The 27,258-nt window shown below is 50.5% G+C and overlaps 1 protein-coding gene across 5 annotated transcripts; it reads right to left on the bottom strand.

Moving 5' to 3' along the window:
- Positions 1-135: 135 nt before the first annotated feature.
- Positions 136-19,499, bottom strand: RMDN3 (regulator of microtubule dynamics 3). 5 transcript variants are annotated; one of them, XM_023189373.1, is made up of 14 exons: positions 19,370-19,490; positions 18,778-18,971; positions 16,572-16,658; positions 16,166-16,358; positions 15,604-15,747; positions 9,604-9,889; positions 8,681-8,783; positions 4,321-4,381; positions 2,719-2,794; positions 2,174-2,251; positions 1,836-1,934; positions 1,507-1,560; positions 1,343-1,423; positions 136-837 (listed from the first exon to the last, which is right to left on the bottom strand). In XM_023189373.1, exons 2-14 carry the CDS (start codon positions 18,962-18,964, stop codon positions 784-786), a joined length of 1,503 nt encoding a protein of 500 aa, XP_023045141.1. In that variant the 5' UTR covers positions 18,965-18,971; positions 19,370-19,490; the 3' UTR covers positions 136-783. The 5 variants fall into 5 exon arrangements, with proteins under 5 accessions (XP_023045141.1, XP_023045143.1, XP_023045142.1 ...); XM_023189375.1 differs by having other exon boundaries at positions 16,572-16,655; XM_023189374.1 differs by having other exon boundaries at positions 19,254-19,422.
- Positions 19,500-27,258: the final 7,759 nt, after the last annotated feature.

Genomic DNA, 27,258 nt, shown 5'->3' with positions numbered 1-27,258 from the left:
AGGCCTTGTTTAGGCTAAAAATAAGCTTGATACCTGTATTTTATATACTCTAAAGAGCATTAATTATAACCTGCCTGCAGTAGCCTCTGTAGGTGGAAACAATTATGGAGGTGTCAAGTAAGAATAAAGAGCTGATAACATCAAATTTGGTTTATTTTAAGTCTGTAACAAAATATATTCTAGGCAACTTTTCAGACATTGTTTCATAGCATCATAAACCCTGTACCACTGCTGTCATTCCAAAAGCTGACAGGACTCTGGAAGTCATCAAGTGGTCCAGCCCAGGCATACAGGTAGAATTCACATGATAGGTGATAAGAAAGCAATGCCTATGGGCTACTCTGATCCCTTTTTCCTTGGTAGGTAAGGTATGATCTTAGGACTATATGTATTGAGGCCTATTAGTCAGTGAAAAAGATTAAAGTGACAAGTTCTGTGTTTTCCTATAGCTTTGAAGTTCATCCACGTCACCAGCAATTGGAAGGTCTAGCAGGCTCCACCCATGTGTAATCCTGGGGCAGGTGTGAATCTTGATTTTTTTCAAGAGATTACTCAAGGGAGAGAATAACAGAAACACAGAAACCCAAGCCACGAGTACTGCCCCAATTCTAGATTAGGTTAGAGGTTAGAATAAATTAACTAATGGGGAATGGTACCGGGTAGCAGTCAGACCCAGGAGTCAGATTTGTGTGGTTTCCTGATCTCAGCAAGGTCTAAGGAAAAAAGCCTTTTTTCCCCCCTCTTAAATAGTAGCATCAAGTCATGAAGGCCAGTGAAATGTGGTTAGTCTCCTAAAATGACTTCCAATTCTTCCAGTTCCTTCTGGAGAGCCAAATCCTAGGGAGACAAAGAACAAATCTAGGACTCAATATTTAAACCAGCATTTTCCCAAACCAGTGGAACCTGAGAAGAGGGGCCCTTTGCTTCCTTTCTGAGCTCTGCTACAGTCTTTTTCCTACTTTCCCAGGATAGCCTGGAGCCTATTAAATCTGTCTCTTCCCCCTAGAGGTAGACTCTTTTTCCTAGGGAAATAAGACCGCTAGGAAAGCCTTTTTTCTAAAAAATGTCACATGATTCAGTGATGACAGGCAGTTTTGTTTTTTTGAGATGGACTTTCGTGCTTGTTGCCCAGGCTGGAGTGCAGTGGCATGATCTCAGCTCACTGCAACCTCCACCTCCTGGATTCAAGCGATTTTCCTGCCTCAGCCTCCTGAGTAGCTGGGATTACAGGCACGCACCACCATGCCCAACTAATTTTGTAATTTTAGTAGAGACGGGGTTTCTCTATGGCTGACCTTGAACTCCCGACCTCAGGTGATCTGCCCGACTTAAAAAGCATTACCTCCTTCGTGACATCTGGCAGCTCCAGGGCTAACTTCATCCACCACCTAGCTTCAGAGTTTTTCCCTAGTTCTCTATAGCACTGAAAAAAGACAACAGTGAAAACTGATACTGTGTACTTTCAGGAGTTCCCAGAACTATGTTGAAGTAGAAAAGTGAGTTTACCTTGGAAATATATACCCTTCCTGCTTTGGAAAATCCTGGCTGTAGTTCTTCAGCCTGGGAAAAGGGACAAAGATATTTCAGTAAGAGGTTCCTATATTCTCATCAGGCTGAAGTTTGTTAGAGATTTCTAGTCCCCAACCATGTGGCTGATTCAGTGGGTCTGAAGAAATCTATATTTTTGATAAGCTGTGCAAATGATTCTGATTTTCCCATAGAACAGGCAAACACAAAATTGCCCCCTACCAGGAAAACCCCTCCCATTAAGGGTCTCAGTAATGTCCTTAGGAAAAAAGGTTACCCTGGTGTTTTTGCCTGCCCCTCTCTGATACCTTTAGGAAGCTCTGGAGGGCATCTTCCACAGTGGCACTGAGAGGGCTTTCAAGCAAGGCTGTAGCAGTTTTTTTTTCTAGCCAGCTCAGATGAGAGACCTGCCACCAAAAGATCAAGGTGTGTATAAGAGGTTTTAAAAGTTTTTTTTTTTTTTTAATCTTTGGGGATATACTGAAAATAGGGTCAAATGAGGCTGGGTCCAACCACCAATAATATGAGCATTCAGAGGAAAGGGCACCTGAGCCAGACCACGCTGAGGATCTTGTTCTTCCTGGCAAGGAAATCAGTATCAGAAGGCATTTAGGACCAATAAGTCAAGTGCTGAAATGCAGCTTACCTGATAGCACCACCTGCCAAGAAGAAAGTGAGCCATGGGGTTTTCTGGCTGGAGAGCAATGGCTTTGTCCACATGCTCCTAAGGGGAAAATGTAAATATAAACTAACATCAGACACCAGAGTTGCTAAAAGAGAGGCAAGGGCTGGATGCGGTGGCTCATGCCTGTAATCCCTGCCCTTTGGGAGGCTGAGGCAGGTGGATCACCTGAGGTCAGGAGTTTGAGACTAGTCCTGGCCAACATGGTGAAACCCCATCTCTACTAAAAATACAAAAATTAGCCGGGCATGGTGGTACATGCCTGTAAATCCCAGCTACTTGGGAGGCTGAGGCAGGAAAATTGCTTGAACCCAAGAGGTAGCAGTGAGCCAAGATCACATCACTGCACTCCAGTTTGGGTGACAGAGTGAGATTGTCTCAAAAAAAAAAAAAGAAGAAGAAGAGAGGCAAGTCACTGAGGCTGTAGAAAAGCTTTTGGCAGGGAGTCGGAAAGGAGCAGGGAATCTGGGATAGGCCAGCACATGGAAGGAGGAAAAGCCTGTCCTCACCTTGAAGCTAAAGCCACTCTGGATGCGCCTCTGGATGCTCTCATGCTCAGCCAGCTGACCACAAAGCACCGCATACCTAGGGGGGAAGCAGCAAGCTCAGGGACAAGGGCTGAGCACCATCACTGTAAGGAATGGATGCCCCACCCACAGCCTAGTTGCATTGTCCCCTATCGCTCTACCCTCAACTAGAGCTAAAAATACCTAATTTTCATCTCTACGTAATCCCCTCTCTTCACAGACCTCTGGCCCTAATTAGTATTCTTTAGTAGATAATGGTAGGCTTACAAGTCTCCAAAGTATTCTAGGTATTAAAAAAAGCTGGATTCACCACAGTAAATCTCTCTTACACTTAAGAATATTTATGCAAGTTCTCAGTCCATATCTCCAGATTTCCCCTCTCTCATAAAGAGTACAGCCACAGGCATTAATAAAAACTTAAAGCATCAAAATAATCAGCATGAAAGTATAAGAGACCTAAGTATACTACTTATCTTCTGGGCAGACAAAAAAGTGGGTCTCATTAGCTTTTAAGCATACAGGTGTATCACTGGGACTTGGGAAACAATTTCTTACGATAGTCACATTGGGAGGGGATATTCTAGGAATTTCTAATGTTAACTTGGAAACCAACAGAACCAGAGAAAGACCTCCTATATTTGCCCTCTTCCCCACATCGCCCCTCCCAAAGGGAACCAACCAGCCAGCTTCCCATTGTGTCTTCAGAAACAAAATCTTACTCCCCCATCCCCCCAGCATTGTTCCTAGCAGCACAGCTGACACTAGATAAGTAACCAGCCCAAGTTGCTTTTTCATATATATGCTAAGTATCTGGAGGGTATCAGACACTTCTAGAGGCTCATTTCCATGTTTAATCCAAACAGCTGTTCCTCAGGAATAGCTATTCATCCTTGGAAGCCCCGAGAAGCAGTGACACCCAAGAAACAGTTACCTGGCCTCTGAGAAGAACCCTTGCAGAGACAAAAGTTTCAGCAACAGATGGAGAAACACAGCCTCTCACTTAGCTCACAGTCTGAGGGTGGAGACATGAAAAGCAAGGGTGGCAGTGGGAAAGGAACATTTTCACTAAAACTCAGGTGCTGAAACCAGACCCCAGGATTTGAGTTCGCCCTGGCCCAGGTAAGTTGACAGAACTTTGCCTCTGATGTTTCTGAAGGGGTGAGCTCACATCTGCTTTTCCTCACGCAAACCAAGCAAAGAAGCCGGAGTACCAGCAGCCAGGGATCACACAGTAGAAAGAAGAGCTTGTGCAGGATAGGGGAGCTGCAGATTGTCCCAGCCTCCTGAGAGCCAAAAACTCCAGTTTTGTAGCTAGGATGACTCTTACAAAGCTACTCATTTCTCCAAGCCCCATCAGAAAAAAGCTTGTACTCCCCCCTTGCCTCATCCCCAAGCCACCTCCCCTACCAGAAACTTCCCTTGTCTCTGGCTAGGGGTAGACTGAGGCTTGTGGAAATACAAGCCAGAGCTCCCTCTCCTGGATCCTTTGGAAAATGCCTCTGTGGCCCAGGCAGAGAAAAGAAAGAGTTGTCCTCTGTTTTGGCCCTTGCTGGCTCTTCCCAGAACACTACAGGGTGTTATTACCACAGGTGACAGTCAGCACTCTCATCCCCCTTCTCCAGAGCAGCCTCTGCTTCTTCTTTTCCTGTAGGACAAAGGTAAATCCAGAGTTGACACAGCTCTTACGTACACTTTCATAGGAAGGCTTGTGGGAAGAACGACTGCTTTAGCTCGCATCAATCCCTACCCAGCTTGTACTTGTTTGGAAATAGTTGTGAACTTGAGCAGAATAAAAGGCCTCAAACAAGCCAGGCACAGTGGCTCACGCCTGTAATCCCAGCACTTTGGGAGGCTGAGGCAGGTAGATCACCTGAGGTCAGGAGTTGGAGACCAGCCTGACCAACATGGTGAAACCCCATCTCTACCAAAAATGCAAAAATTAGCTGGGCATGGTGGCAGGCACCTGTAGTCCCAGCTACTCAGGAGGCTGAGGCAGGAGAATCACTTGAACCCAGGAGGCAGAGGTTGCAGTGAGCTGAGATTGCACCACTGCACTGCAGACTAGGTTGCAGAGTGAGACTGTCTCAGAAAAGGCTGCAAACGGCTTCTAACGGAAGACTTCAGGGATGACTTCTGTGTCACCTTGGCTTCCCCATCTGTCATTAGAAACCCAAGTTACCTTTTTATAACGCCCACCTGATGTGCTTGAAGCAGATTTTAGCATTTGAAATATAAAAGGATCCAGCCAGGCACGATGGCTTATGCCTGTAATCCTAGCACTTTGGAAGGCCGAGGTGGGTGGATCACTTGAGACCAAGTGTTCGAGACAAGCTTGAGCAACATGGTGAAACCCTGTCTCCAGTAAAAATACAAAAATTAGCCGGGTGTGTTGGCACATGCCTGTAGTCCCAGCTCCTCGAGAGGCTGAGGCAGAAGAATCACTTGAACCTGGGAGGCAGAAGTTTCAACGAGCCAAGATTGCACCACTGCACTCAGCCTGGATGACAGAGATTCTACCTCAAAAAAAAAAAAAAAAGGATCCAACACAATCAGAAATTGTCCCCAAAAGACCTTATTCTGGAGAGGTGGTGTCCATGGATCTCAAGTTGTATAAAATTTTAGGTAACTGGGGAGAGGGATCACAGCTTTGATAAAATTCTCTAAAGGGGATGGGTACATTGGCTCACACCTGTAATCCTAGAACTTTGAGAGGCCAAGGAGAGGATAGCTTGGGACCAAGAGTTCAAGACCAATCTGGGCAATACAGCCAGACCCTATCTCTTAAAAAAAAAAAAATAGGCCGGGCGTGGTGGCTCAAGCCTGCAATCTCAGCACTTTGGGAGGCTGAGACGGGCGGATCACGAGGTCAGGAGATCGAGACCCTCCTGGTTAACACGGTGAAACTCCGTCTCTACTAAAAAATACAAAAAAAAAAAAAAACTAACCGGGTGAGGTGGCGGGCACCTGTAGTCCCAGCCACTTGGGAGGCTGAGGTAGGAGAATGGCGTGAACCTGGGAGGCGGAGCTTGCAGTGAGCTGAGATCCGGCCACTGCACTCCAGCCTGGGTGACAGAGCGAGACTCCGTCTCAAAATATATATATATACACACACACACATATATATATATATCTTAAAAGGATCCACAATCCAAGAATATTAATTAGCTCTAGACCAAAACTCTTTCACAAGAGCCACATGGACTGAGGTCTGACCAGAGATGACTTTCACTTAGTCTTAACCCAAGCTTTCTAGGTTAGTGTTCTAACAAAGAAATTAAAGCGCAGACACATGAAAGTTCTGACAAGCGTCACTTAAGAGTATCGAGGCTGGGCCGGGCGCAGTGGCTCACGCCTGTAATCCCAGCACTTTGGGAGGCTGAGACGGGCGGATCACAAGGTGAGGAGATCAAGACCATCCTGGCTAACACAGTGAGACTCCGTCTCTACTAAAAATACAAAAATTAGCTGGGCACGGTGGCAGGCGCCTGTAGTCCCAGCTACATGGGAGGCTGAGGCAGGAGAATGGCATGAACCTGGGAGGCGGAGCTTGCAGTGAGTGGAGATCGCGCCACTGCACTCCAGCCTCAAAAAAGAAAAAGAAAAAGTACCGAGGCTGGAGCCTATGGACTGCCAGATAAGGATCATCATATGCCTATGCACTGGAGAAGACACTGCAACACAGGATTTTTTTTAAGACGAGTCTCACTCTGTTGCCAAGGTTGGAGTGCAGTAGCATGATCTCAGCTGACTGCAACCTCCACCTCCCGGGTTCAAGCGATTCTCCTGCCTCAGCCTCCCCAGTAGCTGGGATTATAGGTGTGTGCCACCACACCTGGCTAATTTTTGTATTTTTAGTAGAGATGGGTTTCGCCATGTTGGCCAGGCTGGTCTTGAACTCCTGACCTCAGGTGATGCACCTGCCTCAGCCTCCCAAAGTGCTGGGATCCTTCCCAAACAGGAACATACGGCCCCACCAATGAGGGACACTGCCTCTTTGGGGATTTCTCTCTGCCCACTTCAAAGTAGTCTCACTAGGAAAATAATAACAGAATGAGACAACCAGTTGCTGACAAGCTAGACAGACAGCGTTGTAGACAAGACATTGCCTGAGACCCCACAGAATGAGTACCTCCTGGTGGTCCAGCTCCTAGAGATACAATGAAATAAACTTTATACCCAGTAAGGATAATTCTTAAAGGCTGTGATCTCAGAGCAGAACCTTCAGAGACATTCCATAGTCATCTGACCTCCAGCAGGTAAAGATTTGTCCATGGGTGCTAAGCTCAGGAGGCCAGACCAACCAAGTGCTGTCCCTCTAACCACTGCCTCCACTTCTGTCTTTGGGGTTCATGCTGGCTACTAGCACTAATAAGAGATGATCAATGATCAAGAGGGAAAGGAAAGGTTGACATGACAAGTCCAAAAATCAGCCCAAAAGCTGACTGGGAATCCTTACCTGAAATTCAGGAGGGAAAATAGAAACTTTTGAAGAAAAAGTGATCATGATTAAGCATCTTTTGTTAAAACTTCCAGGAATTTTTCTGAGGGTCTGCAGAGACATCCTACTCAACTGGTCTGTTCTTTCTCCATCAACAGAATTCTACAGATGTTTAGAATATTAACCTTGAGGTATTGTTAGAGTATACATTATCAAGGATTCAATAATATTTATAAGGCTGTACTTATAATAGAAAGGTAAACCAATCTGTTTTAGACAGTTAACTGGCCAGGCGCAGTGGCTTATGCCTGTTATCCCAGCACTTTGGGAGGCCTAGGTGGGTGGATTACTTGAGGCCAGGAGTTTGAGACCAGCCTGGCCAACATGGCAAAAACCCATCTCTACTAAAAATATAAGAATTAGTCGGGTATGGTGGCATGTGTTTGTAATCCCAGCTACTGGGGAGGCTGAGGCAGGAGAATTGCTTGAGCCCAGGAGGTGGAGGTTGCAGTCAGCCGAGATCAGGCCACTGAACTCCAGCCTGGGCAACGGAGACAGACTGTTTGGAAAAAAAAAAAAAAAAAAGATATTAACTGAACCACAGACCTAGAAACCCACTGATGGTACCTGACTCAGTGTGTGGAGTTCGGTAGGACACATCAGTCTCTAAAGTCCCAGGATTCTCTGACTTCATGACAGACAAGGCCAAGCCCTGAGCCTGGCACAGGTCAGATGCACCCTATCTTCCAGGGTGGAGCCTTTGCCAACAGACTTGCCAAGTGGATTCCAGAGTCTTCTAAGCTAGCTATATATATATATATTTTTTTTTTTTTTTGAGATGGAGTCTCACTCTGTTGCTCAGGCTGGAGTGCAGTGGTGTGATCTCGGCTCACTGCAAGCTCCGCCTCCCGGGTTCACACCATTCTGCCTCAGCCTCCCAAGTAGCTGGGACTATAGGTGCCCGCCACCATGCCTGGCTAATTTTTTTGTATTTTTAGTAGAGACGGGGTTTCACCGTGTTCGCCAGGATGGTCTCGATCTCCTGACCTCATGATCTGCCCACCTCGGCCTCCCAAAGTGCTGGATTATAGGCGTGAGCCACCGCACCCGGCGTAAGCTACCCATATTCTTAGAACACCTGCCCCACAGGCTTCATAACTGAAACCAGATTTCTAAGCAGCAGCAAAAAATCCTCAGGTTAAGAAAAAAGGTTTTGCCCTCTGTGGCTAGAGAGTGAGAAAAACAAATAATGCTGATAGGATACAAGTACTCCTAAAAACATATGCACGTGTGTTACTAATCATCATGATATACAGATAAACAAAGACTGCTCTCTTCCTCCAGAGGAGAAAGCAAGGGTCTCTGGGAGCTAGAGTTTGTCCCTAGTGGGTAACTGAGCCACAACTGCTCTGACAGCATCTTGGTGGTTCCCCAGGTCCCCAGGCAGATGGGCCAGCCCCACCCCCTGAACCAGTCACCTTCCCACAGGAAGCTGTCAGCACTTACCACCTAGGGCATATGACTTCTTCTCGCTCACCCCCTCAGTGAGCTCACACATGTCACTGTAGGCTCGGGCCAGGCGCCAGAGAAAGTCCTGCCGGCTTCCATACTGAAGACCAGACAGAAACAGGTAAGGCCCCTTTTTCCTCAGCTGTGGAGAATGGAGGCCCTGGCCTTCCCCCACACCCTAGGTTTGAATTTCCAAGCTAGTATGTTACAATCATCAATATCAGGCCAGCTCCTACAGGCAGTCTTCCCCCCCAGTCATCCCTTCCCACATGCAGTTAATGTATGACACATTCTCTGTCTAGCCAGTAGCTTGCACAATCACAGAGGGCATTGTGGCCTCCTAGAACTGGCGGGAGGAAAGGTCAACTCCAAGATGTCATAAGGCACGAGGTCTTTTGCTGACACATGAAGAAAGTATGAAAGGAAAAGGGAAACTTCTAACTTCCGGAGGGGGGCATTTATACCTGGGTGGGCATAAATTTTGTCAGTGAACCTGAGAAGAGAATTGTGGGTGAACGACCTACACAGTTGTCGCTTGTAATGGGGCTGGCAGCTTGGACTCTGCCTCAAGGGAAACGAGGACAAAAAAAAATACAGTTCTTTCCACATTTCCCCCTAGAGGTGAGAGGTACGGTTCTTTCTGCAGTAGCTCTACAGAAGGCAGAGGACTACACTCCCTATCCCCAGAGAGGAGGCAGCTCTGGGGCAAGCGGTACCCTGGCCCTAGGGTCCATGCTGGGCTTCCTTAGAAGAGGATATGCAGCCTGGGAGACAGATGCAGAACCAGCTGTCTCACCATTTCTCGTCCCATATCACCTTGTAGGGGCAGTAACCCCATGGGCCTTCATTCCCCAGGGCTCAGGAGCAGATTGAGGGAGGGAGGGAGGGAAGGAGAAGCAGGCAGGCAGCTGGAGCCTCACCGCCAGCTTGTTGTTGAGCAGCAGCTGGAAGCCCTCCCGCTTGCCTTGCTCATCACCCCTGTGCAGCTCGTCGGCCTGCTGCAGGAGAGGCAGCACATCCTCCAAGCCTGAGGAACCTCCAGCCTCCAGGACACTGGGCACAACACCCGAAGCTGCCTCCTCCTCCAGGTCCAGAGAATCCTTTCTTCCCATCTTCACAGTCTCGCAGCTCACTTCATCTTCCCCGTCCTCACTTTCTTTGTCAGAGTCCCGCTCATTGTCAGACTCCGCATTGGCTGTTGTATAACTGGCAGAGAAATGTAAGGGACAAAAGGATTATTCAGCTCAGAGCCCCTAGGGTCTGTATCCCTCACCACCAAAGCAGCACTCTTCATGGCGTTGTCCAAAGCACCAAATCACAATCAATCCTACCTCTTGAGGGCAGATTTTTTTTCTTTTTCTTTTTTTTTTTTTTTGAGACGGAGTCTCGCTCTGTCGCCCGGGCTGGAGTGCAGTGGCCGGATCTCAGCTCACTGCAAGCTCCGCCTCCCGGGTTCACGCCATTCTCCTGCCTCAGCCTCCCGAGTAGCTGGGACTACAGGCGCCCGCCCCCTTGCCCGGCTAGTTTTTTGTATTTTTTAGTAGAGACGGGGTTTCACCATGTTAGCCAGGATGGTCTCTATCTCCTGACCTCATGATCTGCCCGTCTCGGCCTCCCAAAGTGCTGGGATTACAAGCTTGAGCCACTGCGCCCGGCCTCTTTTTTCTTTTCTTGAGACAGGGTGGAGTGCAGTGGCTCGATCTTGGCCCACTGTGTCACCCAGGCTGCAGTGCAGTGGCTCGATCTTGGCTCACTCGAACTTCCACCTCCTGGGTTCAAGCAACTCTCCCACCTAATTTTTTTGTATTTTTAGTAGAGATGGGGTTTTGCCATGTTGCCCAGACTGGTCTCAAACCCCTGGCCTCAAGTGATCTGCCCCCCTTGGCCTCCCAAAGTTCTGGGATTACAGGCATGAACCACCATGCCCAGCAGAAATCATTATTTGAGAGAAAGCTTCCTATGGGAACTAAGGGCTGGGAAAATGATCCAGGAAGGAAAGAGTAGCTGACCAGCTGGGGCCCTGTGACAGTCGAGGCAAATGTGAGAAGCCCCTGCTCATTTCTGCCTTATGAGTCAGAGACACTTATCAGAACCAACGTGGGTGGGTGCAGCCTCAGACCATGGGCAGCCACACGTATCCACAAACATAACCTCTGGCCCAAGTCAACCAAACCTAAACCACAACAGGAGTAGCCCTTGGTAACCTTGAGAACTTAAGGGTGTGAGAAGAGGTGATAGGAACCACTTTGCAGCCAGAAGCAAGAAGGGGAAGACGATGCAAACCACCCCCTGAAAAGGTGTTTGGGGGGGGGCTGCCACATGCCAGGTGGCTCCTAAGAAGCCCCAATCCTGATGCACCCACTAAAGAGGAAGCTGAGCTTCTCTTGGATCTCAGTCACCAGCAGTTGATTAGGGTGTTTTCCCTAATTGCCTAAAATAGATAAGGACTGAGCAAGGGAAAAGGTAGGACTTCTGGGGGTCAGAAGCAAACACAAGGTCAGGCACGGTGGCTCACACCTGTAATCCCAGCACTCTGGGAGGCCGAGGTGGACGGATCATGAGGTCAGGAGATTGAGACCATCCTGGCTAACACGGTGAAACCCCATCTCTACTAAAAACAAAAACTTAGTCAGGCGTGGTGGCGGGCGCCTGTAGTCCCAGCTACTCGGGAGGCTGAGGCAGGAGAATAGTGTGAACCAGGGAGGCGGAGCTTGCAATGAGCCGAGATCATGCCACTGCACTCCAGCCTGGGCGACAGAGAGAGACTCCGTCCAAAAAAAAAAAGAAAAAGAAAAAAAGAGAGTAGGCTCCCTGTGGCTGGAGCAAAACAGGATTGAAGGAGAGATGACACACACACCTACAAATAAAGTCAACACATGATAGCCTAATGTCAGGGCAGAAGTGCTGTCCTCCTGTCCAGAAACCACAAGGCGGCAGGCTCTGAAGGCTCTGGAAGTGAGCAACCAGACCGGATGCCCAGTCCATGCTGACAGCATCCTTACAGAGGAGCTTCAGCCTCATCTAAAAAAGAGGCCCCAGACATATCTACTACAAGAACTTGTAAGGTATTTAAAACCTTTCTTAACCGCACTTTTGTTTTTTAAGAGGTTATCCAAGTATCCTTCCCCTTTACTTATTAGGGGAAAAAAAAAAAAAAACCTTTAGAAATTTAAGGCAGAAGGGTAAGTGTCATTAGATTTTGTAACCAACCTGGGTACTGATGAGCGAGACCACCCACAGGCAACCTAGAGAAACCGAAACTCCCAACTGCACCTGCCACAGATTGAGAAAAATCAAACCAGAGTCTTCTCTGCCCAGCCAGGCCCAAAGGCAAAATGGATAGATGGTGTATCTGGAACAGAAAGCTGGAATCACATCATCTCTCTTTGCTAGAAAGAGGGGGAGACCCTATTTCTTGCTGGGTTGAGGGCTGCCTCAGTCAATCAGGAGTCCAAACAAGAGTCTCTCTGCCCCCAGTACCCCCAGGGAGGGACCTAGCCCTGCTGGAGCCCGGGCATCAGCACAGAATCCCCTGGGACCTGACCTGTGATACTGCCATCCCTCTGGATCCTAAAGGCCTAGCTCACAAAGCCAAGAAGAGAGGTCAGGGGGCCTTGCTGCCACAAACAGAGTGAAAGCTGGTAGAGCCCTGTGAGGCAGGGAGGCTCCAGGGAAGCTGGCACTTTAAAAAGTGGACTTTAATTGCATCTCAGCCCCACTTTAAGGCACTCTCCTCATCAATCTGAAACCCTACTGCCTCAAAGCAGCTCTCCTTGCCCCAAGACACACATTCAAAGCCATTTCAGAGTTTGTAGACTCCTAGAGCTCCCCCTTGACCTACATGGCAATGACGATGGCACGGCGAATCATTCACCACGGCCACTGCCCTAGAGAGCAGCCAGCTCAACCACAGAGTGTTGCACCACCACCTCTCATGCCACGGGACTGGGCATGGGACACAGCCTGATGGAGCTATAATTAAGAAAGCCACCCCTCCCCTTGCCCCATCACAGGTGTCTGGCAGCCCTGGCCTGCTCCTTGTGGCCTTGGGAGTCCCAGTGAGCACCCCTAGCAGTGAAGGTCCCACAGATGTCCCTGGTTAACTGCTCTGGCTCCCACTGACCCCAGAAGTTTGTACTTTTCTTTTTGAGGTGGAGTCTTTCTCTGTTGCCTAGGCTGGAGTGCAGTGGTGCAATCTTGGCTCACAGCAACCTCCACCTCCTGGGTTCAAGTGATTCTCCTGTCTCGGCCTCCTGAATAGCTGGAATTACAGGCGCCCACCACCACGCCCAGCTAATTTTTGTACTTTTAGTAGAGACAGGGTTTCGCCATGTTGGCCAGGATGGTCTCGAACTCCTGACCTCAGGTGAGGTCTCCCAAAATGCTGGGATTATAGGCGTGAGCCTCCACACCCGGCCTCAGTACCTTTTTTTTTTAGAGACAGAGTCCTGCTCTATCGCCTAGGCTGGAGTGCAGTGGCGCCATCTTGGCACACTATAGCCTCCACTTCCTGGGTTCAAGTGATTCTTCTGCCTCCACCTCCTGAGTAGCTGGGATTAGAGGTGCCTGCCAACATGCCTGGCTAATTTTTGTATTTTTAGTAGAGACAGGGTTTCGCCATGTTGGTCGTCTGGGCTTGAACTCTTGACCTCAAGTGATCCACCCGCCTCGGCCTCCCAAAGTGCTGGAATTACAGGCCTGAGCTACTGCGCCGGCCTAGGACAACTTCTTTAAATCATCACAAAGAGGACCAGGTGCGATGGTTCATGCCTGTAATCTCAGCACTTGGAGGCCAATATGGGAGAACTGCTTGAGGCCAGGAGTTCAAGACCAGCCTGGGCAACATAGTGAGACCCCCATCTCTACAAAAAAAATAAATAAAATTGGCTGGCATGGTGGCACATGCCTGTAGTCCCTGCTACTCAGAAGGCTGAGGCAGGAGGACCACTTGAGCCCAAGGGGTTGAGGCTGCTGTACTGTGATGGTGCCACTGAACTCCAGCCTGGGCAACAGAGTAAGACCTTGTCTCAAAACAAAACAAAAAACAGTCATGAAGAACCTCAAGTTTTGTTTGATCTGGGGCAGAGCTGTGACCTCTCCTTCTGTTCCACCTCCTTACAGAGTTCAAATATCAATTCCCCAACCAAGTGGCCTGCTTCCTTAGGTTGCAGAGATGTTCTTTTACATCTCAGTGCCCACTGTCAACTACTTCCTCCGTCTCTCTCTTCACTTCAGATGTATCAAATGTTAATTTCATTTTTGCCCCCTCTTTAACACAACTTCTGGAAGCATCTCTTGGCCCAGAGCCATTTAGGTAAATTGAATAGAAAAGGGCCACCTCTGCTTGCCCTTGAGAATACAGATAATAGGGATCTGACAACCCAGGCAACAGCAGTCCCCCATGGACGAGCAGAGCTCTTCACCACTACTCCACAGGTTTCTGGAGGCCCCTGAGCAGTCATCAAATCCAGCGTTGGTGATAATGACGTGTCAGTCAACAACGGACTGCGTATATAACAGTGGGTGCATATGATTATAATGGAGCTGAAAACTTCCTATCACCTAGTATTTACTTTTTTTTTTTTTTTTTTTGAGGCAGGGTCTTGCTCTGTCACCCAGGCTGGAGTGCAGTGGCACAATTATGGCTCACTCCAGCCTCAAACTCCCAGCCTCCCAAGTAGCTGGGACTACTGGCCCATGCCACCATGCCCAGCTCTTTTTTTTTTTTTTTTTGAGATGGAGTCTCACTCTTGTCTCCCAGGCTGGTGTGCAGTGGCATGATCTCGGCTCACTGAAACCTCCGCCTCCTGGGTTCCAGCAATTCTGCTGCCTCAGCCTCCCAATTAGCTGGGATTACAGGCATGCACCACCACGCCTGGCTAATTTTTGTATTTTTAGTAGAGACAGGATTTCGGCATGTTGGCCAGACTGGTCTCAAACTCCTGACCTCAGGTGATCCGCCCGCCTTGGCCTCCCCCAGGTAGTTATTTTATGTAGAGACGTGGTCTTGCTGCCTTGCCCAGGCTGGTCTCAAGCTCCTGAACTCAAGCAATCCTCCTGTCTCGGCCTACCAAAGTGCTGGGATTACCATGAGCCACCACTGTGCCTGGTTTTAACTGACTGATTTTAACTTCTAGTTTCCATTTGCCTGCTTATAGCTAATTCCTCTGATCCAGCATAAAACTTGGCTGTTCTCTGCACCAGTCTTTCCCTTGAGAAAAAGGCTGGACAAGGAGAAATCGGCCTCTAGGCCTCACACAGGCTACCTGAATGATCGGCGCTAGCAGCAGACAAGGGCAGATGCTGCTAGTGACAACATCAGACTCTATCCTTGGGACCAAAGTTTCAAAGTGGTGCCAGTGTTTAAACTCAAAACGCCCTTAGCATGACCAGACTTGGAGGAGGCTGTCCACCAGACTCCTGCCACCTGCCCCGCCCCACAGAAAGGCCTATTGTCAGCCCTCCCTGGGCCACTTAGAACTCAGGATATCCACCTCCCACCTGTAAAAATGCAAAAGCTCACAGGCAAGGCTCCCCTGTGGGAAGAGGGTGACTCCCAGGGAGGAGCATGCTTCGTGCTTAGACGTCTCGGTACAACAGCTCAGCCACCCAAGGAAAGGAACAAAGTCAAACAATGCTTATCAAGTCCTTGTGATAACACAGAAAAACGCCCAAATAATATACCATAACTATGTAATAAACTAAGATAACAGATGTAAGCAATAACTGCTATTAACATCTACATTTGTCTGAATGACATAAATTGGATGGGTTTTTCGTTTCAACTCTTCTGTATTTATTATACTCTTACCTGTTCCAAAAATTATTTGCAGCAGCTTGGTTTGGATTTTCCACTGATACTACTTTTACAAAACACCACCTGGCTGTAGCCATAACTGCCTCCAGGAGAGACAACTCACCCGCCTTCGCTCTCAGCATCTGTGAATGTGGCTCCCGAGGAGGCCGTGAAGTAGACAGAGCTGGAGCCGGTGGAGTCACTCCTCTCCCGGACAAACGGAAACCTTCGCCGCCGAGTCACTCTCTGGTTCTCTTCCACGTGGGATCTGGAAAAGCAGGCCCCATCCCAAAGGGTACCATTAGGTCCCATCCAGCCTGTCTTTCTGCTCACCATGGGGTGCCTCTTACTACTGCTCCTCCTTAAAGGGCCAAAAGCAGAGAAAATCCTAGGTCTCTAACCCTCAGGAGGGTAAGAAGGGCAGCTCCCTGGGCCCAGACCACACACACAGACTAGATTAGGCAAACAGAGTGTTTCAGCTGCTACAACAGATCGACCATGAGAGTCCAGAAGCGGCAAGGCACATGTGCAAGGCGAGGTACCAAATGTACAGCTTCCACCCAGATTAGGCTAGAAGCTATAAAACTGGTTTCTTCTTTAGAGACAGAGAGCAAAGGCCAGAACACACCTCAGCTGAAAAAGCTGCAGGGGAGGGATAAAGCGGGAGAGGAAGCTGCATTACTCACCGGACCTCCCCAACAATCTCTCCGGCAAGTCCTCGCAGGCTGCTCCTCAGCTCCTCCACCTCTCGCCGCAGTGCCACAAGGCTGGTCAGCACAAAGTCGAGGCGGTCCAGCACCTTCTCCTGTCCTTCCCGTGGAAGGCTGGGTAGCACTGCGGCATCTCCAGCCCCACCTGGGACAGCCCGCAAGAGCATCACTGAAGGAGGGAGAATGGGAGCCAGTGACACCCAGGAATATAGTGGGGAAGAGATCTCACACCTAGAATTCAGGAACACCTGCTTTCCATTGGAAGAGAAGGCCCAGTGACGCTCAGGTAGCACACGTTCACAGCCAGGTCATGGTAACAAGTCCCAAGAAACTACCCAGGGATCGCTAAACAAGAGTCCTCTGCTCCAAGAACCTTCCATACCAGGGCCCTTCAGGAGTGCTGCACACCACGACAGATGATGTAAAATGCTTGCCCGAGTGTGGAATCTGAAGGAGGACAGCTGTCCTGCTAGAGTAAAAAAAAAAAACTTTACCTCACCGTATAGTGCCCAATACCAGAGAGTCAGTATCAACCACACAGCAAAACTAAAACTAAAACTGAGCTCCCTCACATTCTGATCTCTCACTTCACAAAGAATAGTAGGGAAAACTTGGGAGTTTCTCCCAGAACTTCATTTAGTGTATCAGAGAAGGACTAGGAGAAAGGGGGCAGTTGCTAAGAAAAGAGGTACACCAGAAAAAGCCCATCCAAACCGCCTCAGAAACACACCATTACTAAGCCCTGCTGACCCAACCCTAGGCCTCACTCTTTTGAGTAAATGCCAGCAGTGAAATGGTAGCAAAGTGACAGCCACCTATGGTAACTGGACTGAAAAATGCAAAAACAAAAAGGAAACCAGGGAGGCAGGACCCCACAATATGGCAAGCATAAATCCCTTCTTAAAGGAAATCTGGTAAAAAAAAAAAAAACAACTAGGCCAGGCCACAACACATCCAATAATGCTCAAGAATGTAGAGCAAGAAAGATCTCTGGGAATGTGGCCACTTCTAATCTCAGAAGAAAGACTACTGCAAAGCAATTACAAACAAACAAAATACAAGGGAAGGAAGCACACTGCAATACTAGATTACCACCAGATTATAAAGTGCTGACAATCAGTCGCACTCTAAGGTGATAGCTCTTTGAAGACTCCTCCAGAACTTTTCCAAACCATCTAACACTGGTAATCAGAGAAAACACTCATTTCCAATTAGCGTGGGAGTCAGATAATGTAAACGCTCCTCTTGGCCAGGTGTGGTGGCTCACGCCTGTAATCCCAGCACTTAAGGAGGCCGAGGCCAGGAGTTCGAGACCAGCCTGGCCAACATGGGGAAACCTTTACTAAAAATACAAAAATTAGCTGGGCATGGCGCACACCTGTGATCCCGGCTACTGGGGAGGCTGAGGCATAAGAATCACTTGAACCCAGGGAGGTGGAAGTTGCAGTGAGCCAAGATCATGTCACTGTACTCCAGCCCGGGCAACAGAGCGAGACTCCATCTCAAAAAAAAAAATAAATAAATAAAAGAAAAAAACACTCCTTCCTCTTGCACAAATATGGTAGTAGTTTGAACCAGCCCTAGATCCTTTGCTCAAACGAATTAACAAATCTGCAAATCTGAACTACTCATTTCAGCTGTGTGGGCTGCCAGCCACATTCAGCTTCAATTGAATTAAGCGGCCTCCTAGCCCTATGCCGTAGAAACTCCACTGGACCAGGTGACCAGGCCCAACAGGCCCAACCTTCCCACTTAATCTGTGACAGCCTCAGGAAAGTTACACAATCTTTTTGAATCTTGGTTTCCTCATAGGAGGGATTAAAAAAAAAAAAACCAAAAAACTTGAATGAGATAGTTTCCAAGTTGTCTTCACATTCAAATATATGATTTAATACATAAGCCTGAAGACTTTTAATCCCTACAAGATTATTCTTTTTGCCCTCTTTTGGATTCTCTCTACTTATTACACACTTCACCCAACACTAAGCAAGTGCCTTTAACACCCACATAGCACTAGTGTGGCCAGAACTAAAAGTGAAAGCTAAGCAGTCTTTTTGAAATATACTTGCTTGGGAATACAGGGTACAGGGTAGAGAAAACCACGACTGCCCTGCCCTTTTTTTTTTTTTTTTTTTTTTTTGAGATGGAGTCCCACTCTGTCGCCCAGGCTGGAGTGCAGTGGCGAAACCTCAGCTCACTGCAACCTCTGCCTACTGGGTTCAAGCGATTCTCGTGCCTCGGCCTCCCCAGTAGCTGGGACTACGGGCCGCGCCGCCACGCCCGGCTAATTTTTATATTTTTGGTAGAGATGGGGTTTCACCATGTTGACATCTGGTTGAATGTTGGTCAGGCCGGTGTTGAACTCCTGACCTCAGGTGATCCGCCCGCTTAGGCCTCCCAAAGTGCTGGGATTACAGGCGTGAGCCACCGCGCCCAGCCCGACGACTGCTTTTTCAACAAGCTTCCAAAAAAGTGAAACCCTAAGGCGCTTCTCTACGTTGCCCTGTCCCACAATCTCCACCAAAAGTAGCCCAGACCCCAGGCCCATTAGTCTGCAGTGACCGCGGTCTCAGGAGACGGGCTCCTACCCTGGCGTCCGGTCTCTAAAGTCTGCGTATAGTCCAGGGAGTTGGGAAGGCTCTGGCTGCGGCCATGGCGCTGGGTCCGTTTCCATCGCTGGCTGTAAAGGAGGCACAGGAATCCAAGGCCGGCGGCGGTACCCAGCAACAGTCCCAGCCCGGCACGGGCACCACCCAGGGCTCCCAGTCTAGACATGCTGCACCTGCGGCCAGCAGAAGCCACGGGGAGCAGGCAGGCGGGCGGGTAGGGAGAGAGAGAGATTCGTGAGTCTGGTAAACCCACCCCCAAGGCAGAACCCCGGCAGGTATCCCCTTGCCCCAACACTGAGCTCCTGACTACCTGCATCCCAATCTGAACCCTAAGGCTTCCTCCAGCCCCCCGAGCCCCACTGCCGCTCCCCTCCCCCAGCCTGGACATAGCCACCCCTCCAGCACACCCTCCGATCCGGGTCACAGAGTCCCGCTTCTGGGCCTTCAACCCCCACCTCAGCCTCACAACACTGCAGACCACAAACCCGCCGCCCTGGCTGCAAACTCCCGGTCTTCCCCTGCGGCCCAGGAAGGCGCTCTGGCCTGGCAGGAGGTCCACTTAGAACCTTACCCGGCCGCCAGCCACCATGGCAGCAGCAGCCGCCGCGGGCTCACGCTGTCAGTGACCGTGACGTCAGACAGACGGCGCCAGCGGCTCGGCGCCCTGAGGGAAGGCGCACGGAGATGACCACGCCGGCCCCACCCCCGGCCTGTTTCCCTCAGGAGCGAGGCCACGGGCGCCGGCGGAGGGGCGGAGTCAGCACAGAGCGCGAAAGGAAAGCAAGAAGGGGCCGAAGGCTGAGGAAAGGCGGGAAAGCGGGGAGACTTCTTGGGCGGACGCTCGCGCAGTCACCCTCACCGTCCGGCATCCAGGCCTCCATTTCCCTCCGGTCACACCAGCTTACTTGCTGCTTCCGGAATACGCTCAGCATATTCACATTTTCTCCCTGCGCTTCTGCCCGGACCTCCCCTCTGTACCTGGAAAACGTCACTCTCTCCCCACATTTTATTTTTATGTTGTAGAGACTGGGTCCCACTGCCCTGGTCTCCAGCGATCAGCCTGCCTCGGCCTCCCAAAGTGCGTGAGCCGCCGCACCCGGCTATAAACCTTAAACCTAACGTACCGTTTTATAATTCTATTTTACTCTTGTAATTGTATGCAACTTCTAATTTTGGCAACTAGAAAGACCGATTTTATGGACTATGATAACAATTGTATTGTGAATATTTCTTAAGAGTTAAAATTTTCTTTACTGAAAGAAGAAATTTCTAGGCCAGTCCTCCCAATACCTTTGACTAGATCTCATATTTACCCTTTAATTGTGAGTTACTGGATACATATAAGAATACAGGAGGCCGGCGGTGGTGGCACGTGACTGTAGTCCCACATACTCTGGGGGCTGAGATGGGAGGATCACTTGAGCCCAGGGTATGGATGAGCCATGAGCACTCTGGGCAACAGAAGTCAGGATTTCGAGGCCACCCTGGCCAACCTGGGGAAACCCCGTTGTTAGGCAGGAATCTAGACCCAACATGGCGGCGTTACCCGGGGTAGCAGGCCTTTTGTTTTTTTTTTTTTGTTTTTTTTTTTTTTTTTTGAGGTGGAGTCTCGCTCTGCCGCGCAGGCTGGAGTGCAGTGGCCTGGCCGGATCTCAGCTCACTGCAAGTTCCGCCTCCCGGGTTCACGCCATTCTCCTGCCTCAGCCTCCCGAGTAGCTGGGACTACAGGCACCCACCACCTCGCCCGGCTAGTTTTTTGTATTTTTAGTAGAGACGGGGTTTCACCGTGTTAGCCAGGATAGGATGGTCTCGATCTCCTGACCTCGTGATCCGCCCGTCTCAGCCTCCCAAAGTGCTGGGATTACAGGCTTGAGCCACCGCGCCCGGCCGGCCTTTTGTTAAAGACTCCCTTCACCCTTGTACACAGCCACAGACTTACATGCGTCAGAGTTCCGGCTGGGCAGTCACACTCCTGCATGACCTGCAGCTCACCTGCATGCCACAAGTTTGTCAACAGCAGTTTTGGTGGACAGTTTCCAAAGACCCCTTCCTCATGACCCTTACTTAACTCTTGCCCTAGTAGTTTCAAGACCCCCCCGCCCAGGCCCTGTTTGCACAACCAGCTTCCCTACCTCTCAGGCTATAAGAAGCCTCCCTCCCCCCTCAGTGCGACTTCCTCTGCCCACACCTTTGGACTGAGGAACCTCGCCCGCAAGCCCTAATAAAAGCTATTCTCACTGCCATTTGCCTTGTGTCTTCGTTCCCGGTTCGGCTCCAGCCTCAGTTTACCTTTACATTTGGTGCCGAAACCTGGGAGGAGACCCCTCCCCGGACCCCTGCGGGGTCGGGCAGGCTCTCCTCTCACCGAGCCAGGATCCCCTCCTCAAGCCTGGAGCTGTCTCACCAAATTTAAGACTCAATTCGATCACTGCTGGGTAAGTTTCCCCCTGTCCTGAAGGCTCCCTCTGGGAGTCCCTGTCCCAAACGCACGGCCATGTCAGGGCCTCTCCCCGGTCAGCTGTGACCCCGGCACTGGGGACTAGGAGACGTCCAACCTCCCTGGAAGCCACCGTACCCCGCACTCCCGGTGGCAGTGAGAGGACACTCCCATTGCCTCCGGACCGCCCGCCTTAAGACCATGGGAACTACCCAGTCCAAACCAGACCGAAAATCCCCTCTGAGGTGCCTCTTGGCTAATTTCCAGACTTTCTTTCTTTCTTTCTTTCTTTTTTTTGAGACGGAGTCTCGCTCTGTCGCCCAGGCTGGAGTGCAGTGGCCGGATCTCAGCTCACTGCAAGCTCCGCCTCCCGGGTTTACGCCATTCTCCTGCCTCAGCCTCCCGAGTAGCTGGGACTACAGGCGCCCGCCACCTCGCCCAGCTAGTTTTTTGTATTTTTTAGTAGAGACGGGGTTTCACCATGTTAGCCAGGATGGTCTCGATCTCCTGACCTCGTGATCTGCCCGTCTCGGCCTCCCAAAGTGCTGGGATTACAGGCTTGAGCCACACGCGCCCGGCTGCGGCTCATTTTCTTCTGCACAGTAGCATGACCGCAGTATAAATTGGATAATCAGTCTCAGTGGCCTGCAGAAGCCACTCTAGACTTTAACATTCTCACAGATCTGACCAACTGCTCCAAGAGACTAGGCAAACGGTCCAAGATACCCTATGTTCAGGCCTTTTGGGACTTGCGTTCTCACCCAGATCTCTGTGCCCAATGCTCATTAGCTCAAGTTCTGCTCGCAAAGTCTCTTCCCTCGGGCAAGGAGAGGGATGATTCCTCCTCTTTTTCTGAGCCCCTGACACCCTATCCCGGCCACCCCTCCGGTCTCCTGCCCAACCTCCTTACCCTGACCCATCGTTATTCCCATCCTCGTCAACGCCTCCCCACCCTTCCCCCCGTCCTGTGCCCTTACCAAACCCGACAGATTCTGTCTCACCTACCTCCACCTCCTCCCCTTCCGCGCCTGTCTCAGCCCATACTCGGTCCAGGACCGACCTCCTGTGTCCCTTATGAGAGGTGGCAGGCGCCGAAGGAGTAGTCCAGGTCCATGTGCCGTTTTCATTGTCAGACTTGTCTAAGGTTGAGGATTGTGCAGGCTCCTTTTCGGCCAATCCTACTGGTTATATCAAAGAGTTTAGGTATCTATGCCAGGCATATGATCTCACCTGGCACGACCTTCATGTCGTTATGACCTCAACCCTGCCTCCTGAGGAGCAGGAACGCATCCTAGCGGCAGCCAGGCAGCATGCTAATCAGGTTCATTTAACTGACCCTGCCATGCCAGTCGGCACCGAAGCAGTGCCCTCGGCTGAGCCCGACTGGGACTACCAGGTAGGGCAGGCAGGCCGCTGCTGCCAAGACATGATGGTTCAGTGCCTTCTTGCCGGCGTGCAGGCAGCCTCTAACAAATCAGTCAACTTTAACAAACTAAAGGAGGTAATCCAAGGCGCAGATGAAAATCCGGCTGTTTTTCTTAACCGGCCGACTGAGGCACTTATTCAGGACACCCGCCTTGACCCTGCCTCCCCTGCAGGAGCAACCATCTTGGCCTCATATTTCATTTCTCAGTCAGCCCCTGATATAAAAAAAAAAAATTTTAAAAAGGCGGAGGAAGGCCCTCAAACTCCCATCCAGGACTTAGTCAAACTGGCCTTCAAGGTCTAGAACTCCAGGGAGGAAGCAGCTGAGGCCCAATGACAGGCCAGGCTAAAACAGAAGGTACAACTCCAAACCCAGGCTTTGGTAGCAGCCCTGAGGCCGGCTGGCCGGCTCCAGCAGCTCCCAGAAAGGAGGTACTGCCCGAGCGCCACCTGGTGCCTGCTTCAAGTGAGGCAACGACAGCCACTGGGCCAGGCAGTGCCCTAACCCAAAGGAGCCAACTCGCCCCTGTCCGAACTGTCGGCGGATGGGCCACTGGAGGTCAGACTGCTGCGACCTAAGGACGGTTGCTGCACCTCCACGTGACGACCCTCCTCCAGGTATTGGAGGCGCCTTCCAGCTCCTCGACACCGACGAAGATTGAAGAGGCCCAGACTCGGGGACCCCTCTCACTCTTGCCGACCCCAGGGTTATGCTCCAGGTAGCAGGTAAGTCCATATCCCTCCTTATGGACACGGAGGCTACCTACTGTTTTGCCTTCCTTTAGTGGCCCCAGCCACCCCTCCACTGTCACGGTCATGGGGATTGATGGCACTCCCTCCACCTACCGCCAGACTCCTCCTCTGTCTTGCCGCTTGAATGGCTCCGTCTTCTCGCACTCATTTCTTATCATTCCTTCGTGCCCAGTCCCCTTGTTAGGACAAGATCTCCTCTCCAAGCTAGGGGACTCAGTTCACTTCCGACCCAACCCCTGCCCACACCTCACGTTCCTCTTCCCCCCCCTCTCACCTGACAAACCCCCCCCGGCCGACCCCCCCCCCCCCCCTCCCGTCCCCCTTAACCCTAATGTGTGGGACACTTCCACCCCCATCATTGCCCAGCACCACACTCCGGTCCGCATCCGCTAAAAGACCCTTCCAAGTTCCCCTCTAGACCCCAGTTCCCCATCTCCCTTGAACATCGACAGGGATTAAAACCTATCATTACACGCCTGCTCCGACAGCACATTCTAGTTCCCACCAACTCACCATGTAATACTCCTATCCTGCCTGTACGGAAAAGCTCTGGGGCCTATCGCCTCGTGCAGGACCTACGCCTCATCCATGAGGCAGTCGTCCCTACCTTTCCAGTTGTTCCTAATCCATATACACTCCTCTCGCGAGTTCCCCCTGACACCACTCATTTCACTGTCCTTGACCTGAAAGATGGTAAAGAACCATCCCTCTACACCCAGACTGCCACTTTCTGTTTGCCTTCACATGGGAGGACCCAGACACTCACGTTTCTTCCCAGTTGACCTGGACTGTCTTGCCTCAAGGGTTCCGAGATAGCCCCCATTTTTTCGGACAGGCACTGGCACAGGACATCCTCCTCTGCCCCCTAACCCATAGCACCCTTCTACAATACGTAGATGATCTATTACTATGTAGTCCTTCCTGGGAGTGCTCCCTTGTAGACACTGCTACACTTCTAAATTTTCTAGGCGACCAAGGTTATTGGGTTACCCCGGCCACGGTTCAACTTTGCACCCCTTCTGTCACCTACCTAGGCATACTACTCACACCCACTACAAAAAGCCTTATGGCAGCTAGAATAAGCCTCATTAAAACTCTCCAGCCTCCTCAGGATGCGGAAGAGATCTTGTCCTTCCTAGGACTGGTAGGGTATTCCAGGCATTGGATTCCCAACTTCGGGGTCCTAGCCAAGCCCCTCTACCAGGCTGCCAGGGAGACACCCACCGGACCGCTGTCCGACCCCTCCTTGGTTGCCAACTCTTTCAAGAAGCTTCAGGACTGTCTCCTTTCTGCTCCTGCTCTCTCTCTCCCCAACCCGCTTCGGCCCTTTTATCTATTCACCGAGGAGCGCCAGAAGGTAGCCACTGGCCTCCTAGCCCAGCCGGTTGGATCTACATACCAGGCTGTGGCCTATCTCTCCAAGCAGTTAGATCCCACAGGCCAGGGCTGGCACCCTTGTCTGCAAGCCCTGGCGGCTGCCACAGAACTTACCCAAGAGGCCCTCACTTAGGTGGTGGCAGTCGTCTGTGGCCGGTTAAGCCCTACCCTTTCTAAGCCCCTTACTAATCACTGGCTTCTTGCTACTCATAGCTCCCTGTGTCCTCCGCTTCATCCAGGACCGCATGAAAGAAGTCTCCCAGGTCACTTTCAGTCAGATGCTGCTCCACCCCTATACCCAAGTTCCGACCTCCGAAAAACCCCACGACGACCCATACCAGCAGGAAGCAGCCGGATGAACACGTCGCCCCATTTTCTTATTAGAAAGAGGTCGGAATGTTAGGCAGGAATCTAGACCCAACATGGCAGCGTTACCCGGCGTAGCAGGCCTTTTGTTAAAGACTCCCTTCACCCTTGTACACACCCTCAGACTTACATGCGTCAGAGTTCCGGCTGGGCAGTCACACTCCCCCATGACCTGCAGCTCACCTGCATTCCACAAGTTCGTCAACAGCAGTTTCAGTTGACAGTTTCCAAAGACCCCTTCCTCATGACCCTTACTCAACTCTTGCCCTAGTAGTTTCAAGACCCCCCAGGCCCTGTTTGCACAACCAGCTTCCCTACCTCTCAGGCTATAAGAAGCCTCCCTCCCCCCTCAGTGCGACTTCCTCGGCCCACACCTTTGGACCAAGGAACCTCGCCCGCAAGCCCTAATAAAAGCTATTCTCACTGCCATTTGCCTTGTGTCTTTGTTCCCGGTCCGGCTCTAGCCTCAGTTTACCTTTACACCCGTCTCTACTAAAAGTACAAAAATTAGCCGGGCATGGTGGTACGTGCCTGTAATCCCAGCTACTCGGGAGGCTGAGGCAGGAGAATCACTTGAACCCGGGAGGCGGAGGTTGCAGTGAGCCAAGATGTTGCCACTGTACTCCAGCTTGGGTGACAGAGTGAGGCCTCCTCTCAAAATAAAAACAACAACAAAAACATATATATGCTTTATTTTGGAGGAAACAAAAATTCTTTTTCTCTGGAAACCTTCCCAGACCGCCACCTTGGTGAATTAAGCTTTTCACTCTGCTTTGCTCCTGTGGCTCCATGGCTCCACCGCCTCCGTTATACCTTTTTTTTTTTTAAACAGACTTTTGCTCTTTCACCCAAGCTAGAGTACAGTGGAGTGACCTCGGCTCACTGCAACCTCCGCCCTCCGCCCCCGCTCCTGGGTTCAAGCGATTCTCCTACCTTAGCCTCCTGAGTAGCTGGAATTACAGGCGTGCTCATGCCTGGCTACTTTTTGTATTTTCAGTAGAGACCGGATTTCTACATGTTGGTCAGGCTGGTCTCGAACTCCTGACCTCAAGTAATCTGCTCGCCTCAGTCTCCCAAAGTGCTGGGATTACAGGCGTGAGCCACTGCACCAGGCCCATTATACTCTGTTCTGTGATAATTCGCTTTCTAGTCCGTCTACGCCACTGCACTACCCACTCTTCCAGGACGGGGTTCATTCCTGATTCCTCCCAGGTCCCCTGTGCCTGGCACAGCTCTAATGCAGAAGCATCCATAAAAGCTGAATGGAGGAAGGAAGAAAAGGCATGACCGATGGCACACCCTGCCATTTTGACAGTGTGTTCTCAGCTGTGGCAGAAAGCTCAGTGGCAGAACAATTTCTCCTCTGTGTACCAGGGGAGGAAGCTCTGCGAGATAAACAGATTGTGATGAGAGGCTAGGCCAAATGGGCAGACCAAGCAGGGGAATTCATTTCCCCCTGGATATTAAAGATGTTATCTGGCAGGCGCATGTCTCCCAGGGCAATCGGCAGTGTGGCGGGTGGTTCTGGACAGAGCTCTTTATCTTGTGCTGCATCTGCAGACCCGCTTCGCAAATGTAATAAAGGCCTGACTGCCTGAGATATGCCTTGCCCCCCCTCCCCCCCCCCCCCCAGCCCAGCCTGAGAAGAGAGCAGACCAGACCCCAAACTCTCGTCCTGCCCTCTGCCCAGAACATCTGCCTCATCTACCTGGCTCTTCCAAGAGAGGTGACAAGTCAAATGCCTTGAGATGGTGGCCTTACCCTTGTGTATAAAGTTTAAGGTTCTTGATGCCTTAAAAAATAATTCTTTTTTTAGGCCGGGTATGGTGGCTCGCACCTGTAATCCTAGCACTTTGGGACGCTGAGTTAGGTGGATCATGAGGTCAGGAGTTCAAGACCAGCCTGGCCAATATGGTGAAACCCCATCTCTACTAAAAAATACAAAAATTGACTGGATGTGGTGGCTCACACCTGCAATCCCAGCACTTTGGGAGGCCAAGGTGGGTGGATCACAAGGTCAGGAATTCGAGACCAGCCTGGCCAACATGGTGAAACCCCGTCTTCTAAAAATACAAAAAAAAAAAAAAAAAAAAAAAAAAAAA

This window comes from Piliocolobus tephrosceles, chromosome 6, assembly GCF_002776525.5.
Source record: "Piliocolobus tephrosceles isolate RC106 chromosome 6, ASM277652v3, whole genome shotgun sequence".
Lineage (NCBI taxonomy): Eukaryota > Metazoa > Chordata > Mammalia > Primates > Cercopithecidae > Piliocolobus > Piliocolobus tephrosceles.
Note: the sequence above shows the minus strand (reverse complement) of the source record. Positions and strands in the feature narration are given on the sequence as shown.